The sequence below is a fragment of the Colossoma macropomum genome, unplaced genomic scaffold, assembly GCF_904425465.1.
Source record: "Colossoma macropomum unplaced genomic scaffold, Colossoma_macropomum, whole genome shotgun sequence".
Classification (NCBI taxonomy): domain Eukaryota; kingdom Metazoa; phylum Chordata; class Actinopteri; order Characiformes; family Serrasalmidae; genus Colossoma; species Colossoma macropomum.
The window spans coordinates 18282690-18298684 of record NW_023494792.1 but is presented as its reverse complement, the minus strand read 5'-3'; the positions used below and the strand labels follow the sequence as shown (position 1 = coordinate 18298684).

Sequence of the window (15995 nt, the reverse complement as noted above, 5' to 3'; positions counted from 1 at the left end):
GATATATATAGATAGATAGATATAGATATAGATATATATAGATATATATATATATATATATATTTTTTTTCAACTAAACATTAGCTTTTCAGTGGACCACATGCTGATAAGAGATAAGGGCACTAAAGCACAAAACAGAACTGTTTGATGTGTGTGTGTGTGCGCATGTGTATGTATGTACACATATTTAGTCAGTCAGTCACACACACACACACACACACACACACACACACACACACACACACACACACACAGACACACTCACGCATACACACACAAAGATCAACAACTTTTTAAACTGTTTTCAATAAAAGACTTTATTCTTTTGACAGCTGAATCTTCTGACATATCAAATATATTTACACTGTATATAATAGGCTTCAATAAGGAAGTTGATTTCTTAATAAAAGCTCAATGAGAAGAAGAGAGAGCAAAATCAAAGAGGACAACTGACCCAGAAAAAGGATGACAGGAAATTTCCAGTATAGCAAGCTATATAAGATTATGGCTGGGGAATTTCAACACCTTTATGATGATGATACAATGGAGGCTAGGGAGATAACAGAAATGTTGACCTGAACAGCTGACTGATAATAGGAACAATCTAGCAAACAGAAAAAAAGGCTACAGTTTTCATCTACATTTTCTCATGATTGGTGATAATCTGACAGGACGTTAGCATTTCCACTGCTTTGGCTTTTTGCCTGAGAAAACATTTATCCTTATCAGTGACCTTTAGCTCAGTTAGAATATTAAAAAGGCAAACAAACTGGAGCTAGACAAACGAATGCATACTTTATTCTCCATCTGGATCCGTGTCCCATCACTCTTGGGACATCTGACAAATCCCAGTTCAGGCCGCCTTAACTGCATCCAGCCCTGTTCCATTCAGCTGAGCAGGCTGAGCGAAGTCCCTGAACAGGATCCATCATGATGAGGCAGGGCTTATTGCTGTCATATTGATCACTGGGTTTTATTTTGCCTCATCTGCTGCTTGCAGAGAAGGCAGAGAGTAAACAGAGCTAACCATTATCAATCATCACATCACTCTCCCTTCAGCACATTTCAAAAAGCTAATACAAAGAAGCATTGCAGTCGTTCAGGCCACGTTTTCATATAAAAACGTGTATTTGTGTAAGAAAGGCTCAGTCATCAGGCTCAGTAACACACTGCTCCACTATTTCCCGCAGGTTAGGGTTCTCCATGGCTGCCGCTACGCGCTCCTTATCATTGATCTGTTTGTTAACTGCATGACAAAAACAGAGCACATCAATTAACTACCTATCTATGGCACAGGCTCCATCTTAAGTAGATACAATCTCACAATGAGATGACAAGGATAGAGGAGAGATGAGCGAAGATTTGTAATTCTATCAAAGGCACACACATAAAGATAATAAAGATATCTCTTGGATAAATCAGATTTACAGTTAATAAACTCCAGACTATCTCTTTGTGCACTTGCACATGAAGAAGGAGAAGAATGTGGTTTTGTTTCACACTTACTATCCTCCTCAGTCGAATGTGTTCCCTCAGTAATGTAAATTTCCAACTGTGAACAAATAAAGATCAGAAAATGTACTATCTGGAACAGAAAAGGAATCAAATTCTCTGAGCATTTCCATTAACCATGTTTCACTCTATGTCTTTAAATGGTAGCTGCATGTAGAGACAGAACTAATGTGCTACTACACTGACTGCCATCTCAATTTTCTCATTACGGAACGCTAAAAATAACACACGAATGATCATGGGAAATCACGTAACTAAGTTAACAATCCTAATGTTCTTGGAGACAACAGGAAATATAGTGACTTCAATGACGAGGAAATGAGTGGGGGAGAGACGGTTGTAATGAGTTATTTGTGTTTAAACCTTTGAACCTTACCTTGTGCTTAAATGGGAGGCATCGCTGTAGCTTCACTTGTAAGCAGAGGCCTGAAACACATCATCATGAAGAAAGTAAACAAAGCACTACTTGTGTTGAACTGTCAAGTGGCATGTTCACAAATAAAGATTTTATTTTTTCCTGGAACTGTTTACTCCTTGAACCCCACGCCCCCCCATCTCTGTCCATGTAAACAAATCATGCCCCCCAAAATAGTCCACAATTGTCCAAAATGGTCCACAATTACAAATAGATACTAATAAAAGGGTGCAACATGGTACAATAAAATAAAAATAAAAAATGTATTGTCTTAATATTACAGAATAACTGCTAAGTAATGTGATGGCAGAAAATTGTCCGTACATTACTACTGACTGCAAATTGTGCAACCAATAGAAAACATTGTCATATCAAGAGAAGTTTACACTTTGTTCATGTATGCAAAGCAACATTCACCTACATTTATATACTGAGCAGTTCAAGGATATATTCATCCAAAAAATTATTCTATAATCTAAAAACTAGAAGAGGTTGCCTTAATCAAAATCTCAAGCAGGACTTAAAAGACCTTCAAGTTTTTCATCTGAGGCCAAGAGGAAGTAAAACGGGGGTAAACATTCAAAGGAAAACTGAGACTACATATGGAAGAAGACCTGTGTCAATCAGACTACACTACAAAGTAAAGACAGTGAGTATTGGTATTCTTTGACTCAGCATATGACCTCAGTTCAACTCAGAATGCCCACTACCTTCATGTATTAAATCTTTGAAACAAATCTTAAACAACCATCATTTTCTTAAAGTTGATGTAGCAGCTGTCACTGAAACCTGATTTTCAGACATACACCCCCTTCTATGTTCAATGTGGATTGTTACAGCGTGCTTTTGCAGCACAGAAGTTCAACAAAAGGTGGTGATGTGGCTCTTTCTGAATTTTTAAAGTGCCACACAAATTAAAACACCTACAGGCATGGACAAAACCTAATTGGATCCCAGACGCACACTCCCCTCCAAACCCGCCTCTCTGCGTTTTGTTAATAGACTGTCCACAAAATACCACTCACGACATTCAGGTAAAGTATCCTCATGTAGGTCTTGTCCTACTGGAGGATTTTAACAGACTTGAACTTTTGAAGTTGCACTGAGAAAGTTTGCTACCAAAGTGGTTAAAGATAACACAGGAGGTAACGCCATCCTAGACAAGATTGTGACCAATAGAGTATATCTTTGTATGCATCCAACTGTCCTACCACCTATAGGATGCAGGGACCATGATGTTCTTTGGACTGTTAAAGCAGCCTCATCAACACACAAAGCTTGAGTTTGGCAACTGGATTACGTCAAACACCTGGTCTGATGTTTATGTGGCCAAAGATACGACTTCAAAGACCGATGATTTTTATATCACATTAACCACTACAACAGACAACTTTTCCATCCATCCAACCGATAAACCATGGATCACGCCCAACATTTAGCACCAAATTGGCCTACGTCAGAAGACCTTTTATAACCAAAATATGAAAATGTGGAAACACAACAGCAGAGGTCACCAAATCTGGACCTTTATTCCACTTTCCGGTCCTGGATTTTGTAATCAAGGGTATGTATGACACTAGGTGGCCAATCACTTACATCAACCACTCAGTGATTACAAAATCCAGCCTGGAAACTGGATTCCAGCAGATTTGAAGACATCTGTATGACAGAAACAAAGTTCATCAGACACTTGCCCCAGCCAGACAGAACTACTACACTAATAAAGTTGCAACAGTCAAGGCTGCTTATCTTAGGAGGTGGCAGATTAAGGTTATGGTCAAAATAAAAAAAAGTAAACAAGTAATACATATACCTGGATCTGAAACTGCGGTCACTACGAAAATGACAAACTAAATTTCACACGCTCTACCAGCATGAGACCCCCTCACCAGTTCCCCACCCTTAGTGTGTTGGAAGTGCATAGAAGGATTAGAACCATTGAAGCTGCCAAAGCTTCTGGCCCAGACACAATCCCTCAGAAAATTTGGAAGGAGTTTGCTTATGGGATCAGTGTCCCATTGTGCCATGTTTTAAATAATTCTTTTAGAGAGGGTCTCGGTCCCTTTTAGCGCAAAGAAGCATCAGCAGTGGTTGTCCCTAAACCACAAACATGCCCTGCACAGCTAAATCAGCTAAGACCCATTTCTTTGACTATCCAGATGGCAACAGGTGAATATAGTGCCCTTCAGTGGCTGCTTAAGGACATCACATCCGATCTTACACTTGATGTAGAAAAGACGGTTCTTCAAAGAAAAGAAAATGGTTCTATACAGAACCGTGAATACTTAAGGAACACTTTGTATGATTAAATGGTTCTTTGCATGTTGAAATGGTTCTTCAGATTGATGTGTTGTATACAGCATCAAAAAAGGTTCTTCTATTGTTACGAGACTGATACAAAAGAACAACCCTTTTCCAAATGGTTCTATACTGAACCATATACAACACATTCTCTATCAATCTGAAAAACAATTTCACCATCCAGAGAACCCCGTAACCATGGTTCTATATATAAATGTTATCTTTACTTAAGAGCCCTTGAAGAACCATCTTTTTAAAAGTGTTCAAATTTGGGTTTGTATAGGACAAGTCAGCAACTCATGCCCTTGTTAACTTGGTAGACACCTTGACCGGGAATACAGAAGAACCTGTTTCTTTATGTTCATTATTGGCTACTGATTTCTATAGATGTTATATTTCTATAATATTATTAATATATATTTCTTTTTTCCTCTTATATATATTTTTGTATTTAAATTCTACAAGGGGGCTATGCACCTAAGATTTTCACTCACCCTGCACCTGTGTAAATGTGACGACATTAAACGTGATTTGATTTGATTTGATTTTGATTTGATTTCAGTAAGGCCTTTGACAGAGGTAAACACTATGACTGCAAGTGCCAGCAGCTTCTTAAGCGCATCAAACATTTCTGAGTTGTGCAAACTGATTTAATAGTTATTTATACTGGCTACATTAAACCAGTGTTGGAGTATGCAGTCCCTGTATGGCATGCTGTGAGCATTCCTTATCAGTACAGTTGGAATGTGTGCAAAGGAGGGCATGTGACATCCTCACTGTGACATCTAATGTCAGTTAGCAGCATTCCCTCAATATCCTGGGTATCCCCTCCCTTGAGAAAAGGTGAAAACAGATTTGCCTAAAGTTTGCTCAATCCCTGCAATTTATATGGCAACAGCCATAAGCCTAATACTCCATTGGTGAGGACTAGTCCATTACTATCGTTCCTTTATCCATTATCTAACTTATTGATATACTGCTTTGTAGTTTACATACAGTCATGTTGTTAATGTTTTTTTTTTTAGATGTTTTTGTATGACATGGACTGTTTTACTGATTCCTTTACGTTTGTGAATGTGCGTAAATTCAGTCCTTAACTTTGAAGTACTAATAAAACTACTACAATGTTATTAATAGTACTTCAATGACATAATATTCATACTTTCTGAATGTTTATACATTTTCAGGTCAAGAAACTAGTACTTCTAGTTTCCATACTTTTCCAGGCCTGCAGAAGAGCCCTGTGTCTATTCTACAAGCTTATAAGTCGTTATGTATCATTCCAAAAAAATCTAACTTACACGAAATTACCCCAAATGCAGGAAAGACATGTTTGGAGTCTACATTTTGCTTTTTTTTAAATTTGCACTGGAGCTTTGATGCTAATATAGATTATATAAGCCTCACAGCTCCAATGCTGAACTAAAAAGCAAACTTTATAGGTGAATCTCTCTTTGCTGTCTCCACACACAACACTTGTATGTGAGGGTGCCAAACGGCAGTTCGTCATATCTCTCACACGCACCTATCAGGGTGGCCAGAGAGCAGTGCGGCACTGTCGGGGAGAACCTGATAATGATGAGATACTCATCATCGCCGAGATCCTGAACTTCGACACACTTTTCAGTCACGACGTCCAGCTCCTCCAGGGTGTTGGGCTTCTCTGGATCCCGAATAGTGCGAATTACATCTGGAGGGGAAAAATGACAACTGTAGAAAACCCGAAAACCCGGTCTTTATGTCGTTCAAGCAGTCCAAACTGATACTGAAGATGAAGTAAGTTAATCAAAAGCCACAGCGCGTCAGTCGGTTCAGAACCCAGAACCCAGAACCCGGACACGGTTAAGTTCTCTCACTAAGTACAGTCTCTAAAAAGTCCGCGTGTGAAGCTGATACTGATTATTATTAATTATGAATGTTCAGGAGTGTTAATGTGTTACCATTTGAAACTCAACTCTCAGAGCTCTCGGCTGACTGACTGAGGCTGCGCTAGCTGACCGTTAGCCGCCTGCTAACGCCGCCGCTCCACTCACCATAAACCTCTAGAGCTTTCTCCTCCATCTTCTTGGTCCTCTGTACATTCTTTGTGTCAGAGATTCTGGAGAGCTGAAACACTTTATTTAGAACGCTAGAAAGGATCTCCATCTTGTCTCTGACCCCATCATCATCATCATCATCATCGTCGTCGCTCTGTGTGACTTTGACAGTCCGGTCTGAACCTGAAAAGATACAGCAGCTAACAGAGCCGCACTTCCTCACTCCGCTCAGACATCAACAATGGATGTCCGGGCAGATCAAGCTTTTCTTTGTTACTGTGGAATGATGATGATGATGATGATGATGACGATTATTATTATTATTATTATTATTATTATTATTATTATTATTATTATGGGCATTTTGAATCATTTCTATTGGTGCATTCATCATGAAAGTTTGACACGTGAACACGGCATTTTCAAACTATGCAAAAATATAATAAAATTAGCTGATTTGCATTTGCCTTTTTTTGAAGATTCAAGGAACAAGGTTTATTATTGTTCTGACAATATACATGTTTATGTAGGTGTATGAATACATAATCCACCATACATGAATGTGAAACGCATAACCAGAAGATCAGCTTTGAACAGACCAGCTATCATTTATTATTATTATTATTATTATTATTATTATTATTATTATTATTATTATTATTATGGGCATTTTGAATCATTTCTATTGGTGCATTCATCATGAACATTTGACACATGTGAACGCTGTTGGCATTTTCAGACTATGTAAAAGTATAACACAATTAGTGGATTTTAATTTGCCGTTTTTTTTTTGAAGATTTTATTCTGATAATATACACGTTTATGTAGGTGTATGAATACATAATCCACGATACCTTAATGTAGAAAGCATAACCATGAGAACAGACCAGCTACTACTACTACTACTACTATTATTATTATTATCATTATTATTATTATTATTATTATTATTGTTGTTGTTGTTGTTGTTGTTGCTATCCTTCTTCTTGCTCTTCTTATTTTTATTATTAATGTTGTTGCTTTATTGTTATTATAATTATTATTATTGTTATTAATTTTGCTGTTGCTGCTGTGGTTAACAACACTGGACCGTGCAGTAAGGTAGTGATTCGATGTCTCCGTAAATTTATTAAAATAGTCTTGAACTTCGTGGGCAAGTTGTGTGCTATGATTGATTGCTTTGGCCTGGTTTCAGTTCCTCAGCGGCGCTCTGTGATTGGCTGCTCTCCGTCATGTGATCACCGACAGCACGTGATAGTCAGTGATGTCAGTGATGTGGTGGAGCTGAGGGCTGTCTGTTTTTGCTTTTATAGGAGGCGTTATTTGCGTTTGTTTGTACTTTTTCTAACGTTTGAAGGAGGTCTGTTCGTCGCAGCTGTTCTGAGAATGTGAGACCGTATCAGACTGCGGGGAGAGGAGTCAGCCTGCTTTGGGTCCTTCATCCGGCTGGGCAGCGTCAGAGGGAGAGGGAGAGTTTGGAGTTAAGATCTGTGTGTTGTGCTGTTGATGTTATTTCCCTGTTACAAATATGTTAAGCAGGCCTGAAGCTCGAGTTCAGAAGTCTTTAGAAGTTGCACTTCTACCTGAAAATGACGTGTGTAAAGATGTTGAGAACATCGTTAAAGCCAAAATGGCTAAAGGCTGCTCTCTGCTCTGCTGCCTGAATGTTGGTGGCCAGTTGTTAGTCAGTGATGTTTCTGAGCGCGGCAGTCTGGTACATACACTAGAGGACTCATACACAGAGTAAGTAAAACTCTCTGTCTCTCTCTCTCTCTCTCTCTCTCTCTCTCTCTCTCCTCTCTCTCTCTCTCTCTCTCCCTTCCTCTCTCTCTCCCTTCCTCTATCTCTCTCTCTTCCTCTCTCTCTCCCTCTCTCCCCGTGTTCTTCCACTCTCTGCTTTGTCTATTACACATAGATCTTTTGTTGTTGCAGAAGAATGATTCTGTTTTTTTAATCAGTGCTCTGTCTTCCTCTGTTTGCGAGGAAGTTCATATGTTTCAAGTGAATTGATTTTTGTTTTTGTACTCAACAGCTTTTTCTGGGAGGTGTTGACAGAGCGAAGTAACACTGATACCAACCCCAGACTCCTGACTGTGGGACCAGAGGGTGAACTCAGACTGCATGAGGTCGGTCAGGAAAGCCAGCTGTCTCATCTGTCTGAATACCCAACACACAGACTGCTGCAGCTTGTCAAGGAGAAGGACCCGAGTGAGTGAGATTCAAATCTGCACCAGAGACACTTTCTTTACATTAAACCGTGTCATATTCTTGAACAATTCAATTCTATGTTAGTTTGTCCTTTTAAATCAGGGGTGTCCAGTCTTATCTGCAAAGGGCCAGTGTGGATGCAGGATTATATACAAACAGAAACTAGCTGAGACCAACTTCTTAAACAAGTGGAATCATGCGTGCTGCTGCTTGTTTGAAATGAAAACCTGCAGCCACAGAGGACCTTATGTGGTCAAGAATGGACACCACTGTTCTGTGTGGTATACATTAGGGATGCACCAGTTATGGGAATATTTTTGTACATGTGTACATATATGCACATATGATCATTTTCTACATTTATAAAATGTAGAAAAATTGAGACTGCATCTACCTGGCATATAGCATACGACATAATATTTCTATGGTGCGATACTGGTGCAATATCACAGTGTCACAATGCACTGTTACACCTCCAATAAATACATCATCAAATATCATTTTGAAATACTGGTCAAATCTAAACAATCCAATGCCAGTATTTTTTAAGCAATTATCTGTTGATACCGTTATGATTCCTATATCAACTTTCTGCATGCATTTCATTGGGATAGATGGATGGTATTAACAAATTACTGCTATGGGAACAGCATCAATGTGCTGCAGATTTAACTTTGCCCTATTCTTCCAGTGGACCAGTAATAGGTTATCTTACAGCTATTACAGGTTAATTAACTGTGTTTAACTGCTGTTCTCTGAAGGCAAAGTATTTTCTCTAAACTTTTTTTCTGTGCCACAGGTGCGAGTAAACTGACCTGTGCAAAGCTGCTGTTGTTTACCGATGGCCGCTGTTTCCTTCTGCTGAACACGTGTGTGCTGGTACAGCTCCAGTACTTGGAGGGCTCTGCAGAGCCAGAGACTGTGTCTTCCTGTCTAATCAACCTGCCACCTGAAATTCGGGAAACATGCACTGATTACCAGCTCTGCAGAGGCACTTTGTTTGTGCTGACCAGCGCTGGACTTATATGTATCCTTTTTGATGAACTATCATCCACATTTCCTGTTTGGTAAAAGGGATGTTGCACTGACCTTTGGCTTTTTAAACTTGCAGACATTCTGACAATCTGGTGCTCTTGCTGAGAATATATTAATATGTCATAAAAGTTATAGCAATATTATCTTATTGTTTATTCTATCATATTAGACTGATCCAATGCTTCACTACTTAGATAACAAAGCATTTGGCTGTCTAAAGAGAGTCACACCTGCCACTGTTTTCCCACTTTTTGTCACACATATACATTGCCAGTCAAAAGTATTGTGGATTTTAGTTATTTTTACTATTTTACTATTTTAGAGTAGCAGTGAAGATACTGAAACTATTACATATTATGTGTGGAATTTATGCAGTAACCATAATGAAATGCTAAACAAATCAAAACCTTCTCATATTTTTAAAAACACACATATTTCATGTGGCCTGATGCAGCTTTACAATTTATTTCAAGCCTGCTTTTCCAACAGGCTTGAAGAAGATTCTTGTTTTAAATAGGGCACAAATGCTGAGTACATGTTGGCCACCTTAAATTAACTTATCAATTTCATTATTTGGGTTTGTCCTCGAAACAATTTTCAAGCATTAAGCCTTCAGATAAGAAATATTTGTAAGATTTTGAAGCCCTTTCAGTCAGGCGGCTCCACACCTTTATATATGTGCACGCTGGCACCTAAGCAAACTGTTTAAAACCATTTATCTGGGCAGTAACCGTGTTTCTGCATGTAAAAAAAGCATAAAACATTTGAATAAATTCAGACGAACAAGAATGCAGTTTTTTTCCTAAAGTAGATAAGATGTACGTTAAGTTTATGAGATTTTTCCTTAACTCTACATGTCAGATGTGTTTGATAGTGTTGAGGGGAAAGCACCTGGCCACAGTTGATCTTCCTGTATACTATACATCAGGACAGAGAGAGGTGGAGTTAGTGATATCCCTCTCCTCCTTCTGCCTTCTAAACATATCGCAGGACCTCAGCACGGCTGTGGCTGCTACCAGCAAAAACCAAGCGCTGGCACTCGACCTCAATGACTACTTCAGGTGCGTTTAGTGGTTTTTATAGAGACTGTTCTCCTGCAGAAGCTTGTGGTTATCAGCTGGGATTAAACCCAGTTTGACCAAATGACCAGTTTGTCATCAGGTTCTCTGACGTTGTTTTCTCAGCTTTTTGATTTTGCAGTGTTTTATTTGATCTTTTATGTGTGACATTGTGTAAAGTGAAAACCATGTTCATGCTGTTGTTTGTGAAGAATATTTTGTATGACAGTGAATGTGACAATCAAAATGAACTTATATTTAAACTTTGCATTCAATTTTCCGTCTTGATGAATCTGATATTACCATAGGGCATTTTTTGGCTCATTTCTTCTTCTAGGACTCATCCAGATCAGCTGCTGTGCCAGCAGTCTCCCAGTCTCCTTCCTCTCATGCCCACAAAGCCCTGTGACCAGGACAGCATCACCAGCTCAGCATACAGTCAGTCTGTACTGGGCACTCACTTCCAAACTGACCAGTAAGGGAGTTTAGACCATTACGTATGCCTTTTCTTTTGAAACAAATCTCTGTTTATTTATGAAGCAATATAGGCTGGAATGAAGTTGGACCCTAATGGGGAATTCCAACAATTTTCAGCAAAAATTAATGGCTTAGATGTAAAAAAAAATAATAATAAAAAAAAAGTCATTCAGAGTGGTTTCATGTGAAATGCTGCATTGTAGAGAAACAATTAAAATGGAATTAACATTTATTTAAATGTTTCAATTAACATTTCATTTGGCAGCCAATCAGGGCTTTACTTGATATGGGTCTTTTAATATGTATGACCTCATTCGCATGTCGATTCTGATTGGCTCTTGTTTAGTACAGTGGTGAAAATATGCGTTAAAGAGACATTGCCAAGCTAATCATCACCATGGTGACTTTGTGAACAGCTCTTATTTGCCATTGCGCACATTTTCCATGACATGTGCTGCTACCGCTGACTTTTATAAATCTGGCCCAATGTGTGTTACCATATCTAGATTTTTGGAAAAGGTTTGAAAACACTTTAGAACATTAAAAAAACATATGAGAAACATTAGTACAATGATATTTCAGCGTATATCATTGTATACAGCGCCTACAAAAATAAACTGTTTAAGGAAAAACAGGAGTGAAAATCACAAATCAATCAAAAGATAAACTGATATTGATATATATGACATAATGATATAATGGGCTGACATCTAATCAGCTACTTGTTGTTACTACACAGTTCACTATACATTGGTTGTTGTTGTTGTTGTTGTTATTGTTGTTGTTTACAGGTTTACAGGTCTCAAATTATCTAAATTGGTCTTTTTATGATACATGCAGTTGTTCAGTGTTTCAGAAGTATTCATGATATACATGATATAGAAAAGTGAGCAAGTAATTTATTACAATAACGTACGTCATGTTACTCACGTCTGACCAACCCATTCTGTGCAGCTCATGGGAGGCAAAGTTGGTGCTGCTGTATAAGCGAGCTAAAGCTCCAGAACCTCCAGCGCTCCGACTGCCCTGGTACAGAGACATCCCCAACTCAGAGTGCCGTCAAATGGCTGCCACCGCCAAGCTCAGTCAACCCTCCGTACCAGCAGGGGGTATCCTGACGTCCTTCGTTGTACCTGAACAGACCACACCAGCCATGCTGAATGTCTCAGAATTCTCAGCAGTGCTTACCTTCACCTCAGCTGGAAACAGCTGCACCACTCTGGCTCACTGGGATCTGGAGAGTCAAAATGTGACGTATCACTGCGTAGATGCCCCTGCTGCACCTGTTCAGCGGTCAGAGGAGGAACACCTCTCTCTGATACTAAAAGGTGAAGCACAGCTTTTACAAACAGCTATGAACAATAAGATTGGAAGCACAGCACTCAATGCTGTTTTCAGTTGCTTTCTTGTAATATTATGATTATCCGGTTTCTTTTTATTAGGAATGCGCTGATGTGAGAATTGTGGACCGATGTCAATATCCGATATTGTGGTATACATATGTTCATATCTGCTGAGGCCAAGATATCAGGATGTATACAGTGTAGAAATTGAGACATCAACTCAAATTAGCATTATAGAAAAATATAACATTTATTTATTTACGATTACAAATACAGTAAAATGACTGAAATACAGATTTTAGCACAGTAGCCCAGCGTCACCTAAACATTCTGTTCTTCTGAAGTTCAATAAATACATATTGGTAAAATCTAAATATCTGTCATACACTGATAATATTCTTTTTAAAAGCAATTATCTGCCGATTTGATTCCGATCACGCATCCCTAATTTTTTAGCTATGTGCACCTTTATTGGCACTTCATGGTCAGAGTACTTAATTGTAATAGTGGAGAGCCTGACTGAACTTGTGATGTGTCTGTGTATGTGTTACAGCATCAGGCTTGTCTCTGGTGCTCTTCGCGGTTTCTCAGGAGGAGCTGTTGAACAGATTGATGGTGTTTGGCAGTGCTGGCGTGGCAGACTCTCTCTGCCATCTGAATGCTTGGGGGCGCTGCTCTATGCCCATCCATGCCCTGCAGGTACACACAAACATCTCACCCAAATGCACAGAAACAGAGGTAACAACTGAAGGGTATAAGAGTGTGTAGACTGTATCCTTAAGATCGTCTTGAAAGAAAGTGTTCAAGTGACTATATCTGTGCCATCTACCAGCAATTTCACACTAGACCACTGATAATATTTGTATCGGTGCTATGGTCCTTGAGTTTTAGGTATAATATTCTTCAATGTTTTGTAGTTGTCATTAAGAAACATAAGACAAGAAGAATATTTTTCCTTCTTTTCCAGGCAGGACTGAAGAATCGGCAGCTGGACATGGTGGATTTCTTTTTGAAGAGCAAAGAAAATATTCTCTGTCCACCAACAGGCTACAGTATGCATGAACAGGCAGCTGCCAGCTCAACACAGATGCAACTAAAGAGTAAGACTTTATTTTTTTTAATATGTTAATAATATGAATTTTTCCCATTTTTAATCAGTGTTGGTAAAAGACAGGTACGGGTCTGTATTGAAAAACGGGAAAATGGGTTGATTCTCAGTTTCGGTTCTATTATTGTCAGTGGAAAAACATAAAATAGCTCTTCATTTTATAGTTTTACTAACTAATCATTAAATCAAATAACAAACAAACAGAAGTGGAATAAAGGGGGCGTGTTCTGTTCATCCATGCCACGGTTAAATATTATGAAGACAGAAAACACCAGACATGAATGTTGAGAAGATAAAACCAAATGTAAAAAAACAACTTGACGATTCATCTCCTTTTGTTCTGGCATATTGGTAGGATGTATTACATTTTGTAGAGGTGTTTGTGTATTTGACCGCACAAAAAATGAAAAGATATGGGGAAAGGACTCCTGTATTGGACTCCCACCATTTAACGGAGTGTCTGTGCTCACCAACTTTACCGGTGTTATGCTGAATTCCGACTACTCACAGAATCTGACTTCGCTTTGCGTGCATTCCTGGCATGTAGGCATATGAATGCTACATAGCAGCGAAACAACTCGTGGTTTGTTGTTTCTGTATTTAAATAACAGAATCTTTAATTTTACTTCACAGCAAACAGCACAACAGGACCTAAAGACAAACAGAGTCTCACAATGACAGTTTAATTTAGTGTAACAAAGACTTGGTTGTTGTCTTAGCTCTCAGGGGATGGCTTTTAGTCATATAGGTAAATGTACACTTTAAATACGGTTTTATTTGAAGTTCACCTCTAACAATGTGATTTTTTTTTTTTTAGTATTACTTTTTCTCATAATTGCTGGACTTTCATTTCCCCTTTTAATACGATTTTGAAGAAGTCATGTTGAAAAATTTACCCTAACTTTTCTCTAAGTGATGTCTAGCTAGGACAAATCTAGATTGTTTAATGAGATGCAGATCAAGTTAATTCTGGTCACTTTTCCTTGTGTGTAGGTTGTGCCATAAAAAGCATGTAGAAAGTCTCCAACTGTTGAAGTCTCCAAGTTCAACAGGGAAGATTTTATCAGGGAGAGTAGACATTAAAGATTAATTACACTTAGAAACAACAGAAGTCGTGAGTGTAATCCGTCCATATGCCTGCAGGATGCACGTGCACGTGAAGGGGAGTTGGAATTAGACACCGATGCCCCCCCTGTTAAATGGTAGGAGTCCAGAGTCCCTTCCCCATATCGTTTCTTTTCCAAAAGCAGAGCTATGCACAACAAATACAGCTGTACAAAACATAATACATCCTGCTAATATGCCAAACCAAAAGTAGATGAGTCATGATGTTATTTTTTATTTTTGGTTTTATCTTCTCAACACTCATACCTGATCTTTCCTGTCTTTATAATTTTTAACAGTGGCATGTATGTAATGAACCTGTTTTCTGTGCTTCATGTGCTCTGCTTGTTTATTTCTGGTTGAGGTGTTAGGAAATTTTTAAGTGAGATAAATACAGTTTGACCTCTTATTCCATTGTTGTTTGTTTGTTGATTGATTTTAGGATTAGTTTATGAGACTATAAAACAAAACTGCTTCTTGTTTTTCCACTGACAATAACAAAATGAGAATTGACCTATTTTCCCATCTTCAATACTGGATTTTAAAATGAAAATCGAATGACCAAAGGTATACTAACTGGTATGCAAGAAATCTTATCTTTTTTTTACGTACAGTCATCAAAGTGATGTCAAACCCATCACTTTTCTTCTCTTTTATATCAGGTTGATTTGACTGTGTATGCTATCAATACGTTTTGGCCAATTGTAAACTTTGACCTTCAAATGCAGAGATGCTGAACTACAGTATTACAGTGCCTTTGCATCTGAAGATCAAAGTTATTGAAGTGTTAGTTCATTTCTCTAACTTACAGTGGGCTTGCAACACTTCCTTATCAGTCAGTCAGCAATATAGGTTGCCACAATAAGCATGAGGTGTCTACATGTCTGGTGCTTCTAGCTAGTAGTACTTCTTTCATGCTTGGTGTAACCTTGTATTACCCCAGATCAGTCGCTCTACATCGTCAGTGTGTCAGGAAAAAAGACAAAATGTGATTCATATCTAACAAAAATGTATTAGCTGGGGATTTACTTATCAGTGTGCATAATGAACAGCTTTAATCAGAGAGGAGCATGGTAATTACACACTTGATTAAGCAGCGAAACCTAATCATAAGACACAAGATATGGCTTTGATTAGCTCTGCGTGGCAGTGAGGTGCAGTAGAGCAGCTACAGGGGGTGTGTGAGTGTGTGTGTGAGTGTGCATTAGCCTTTCATGTGTGAGAGTGTGTAGAGAGCCGTGTATTTTAGCTGAAGTTGAAGTGATCCATTGTGACAGAGACCTGCATAAACAGGAAGGGATTGACTACTTGACTAATATTAAACACCATTGAAAATGAAAGGCGTATCTGTTCATTAAAGATGGGTTGCAGGTGTCTCATTTAGAGGAGATGGTAGGA

The 15995-nt window shown here is 38.5% G+C and overlaps 2 protein-coding genes across 2 annotated transcripts in view; one reads left to right on the top strand and one right to left on the bottom strand.

Annotated features, from left to right (window-relative positions):
* Positions 1-290: 290 nt before the first annotated feature.
* Positions 291-6499, bottom strand: ciao2a (cytosolic iron-sulfur assembly component 2A). Its single transcript, XM_036576357.1, has 5 exons — positions 6262-6499; positions 5754-5918; positions 1889-1938; positions 1507-1552; positions 291-1246 (listed from the first exon to the last, which is right to left on the bottom strand). Exons 1-5 carry the CDS (start codon positions 6371-6373, stop codon positions 1146-1148), a joined length of 474 nt encoding a protein of 157 aa, XP_036432250.1. The 5' UTR covers positions 6374-6499; the 3' UTR covers positions 291-1145.
* Positions 6500-7486: 987 nt separating this feature from the next.
* The window catches only part of spg11 (SPG11 vesicle trafficking associated, spatacsin), a 40379-nt gene continuing 31870 nt past the window's right edge, over positions 7487-15995 (top strand). The window contains 9 exon segments of the mRNA XM_036576356.1: positions 7487-8007; positions 8297-8472; positions 9272-9499; positions 10369-10388; positions 10390-10568; positions 10903-11040; positions 11997-12370; positions 12939-13084; positions 13353-13485. Coding sequence (XP_036432249.1) covers positions 7793-8007; positions 8297-8472; positions 9272-9499; positions 10369-10388; positions 10390-10568; positions 10903-11040; positions 11997-12370; positions 12939-13084; positions 13353-13485 — 1609 coding nt within the window. The 5' untranslated portion in view covers positions 7487-7792.

What these genes read in the sequence shown, in the direction of transcription:
- ciao2a (XM_036576357.1), bottom strand. Translation starts at nt 6,373, where the DNA reads ATGGAGATCCTTTCTAGCGTTCTAAATAAAGTGTTTCAGCTCTCCAGA. An exon ending in CTCTCTGGCCACCCTGATAG is followed by an intron (nt 1,939 to 5,753) that starts GTGCGTGTGAGA and finishes GATGTGTTTCAG; the next exon opens with GCCTCTGCTTACAAGTGAAG. An exon ending in GCCTCCCATTTAAGCACAAG is followed by an intron (nt 1,553 to 1,888) that starts GTAAGGTTCAAA and finishes ATTTGTTCACAG; the next exon opens with TTGGAAATTTACATTACTGA.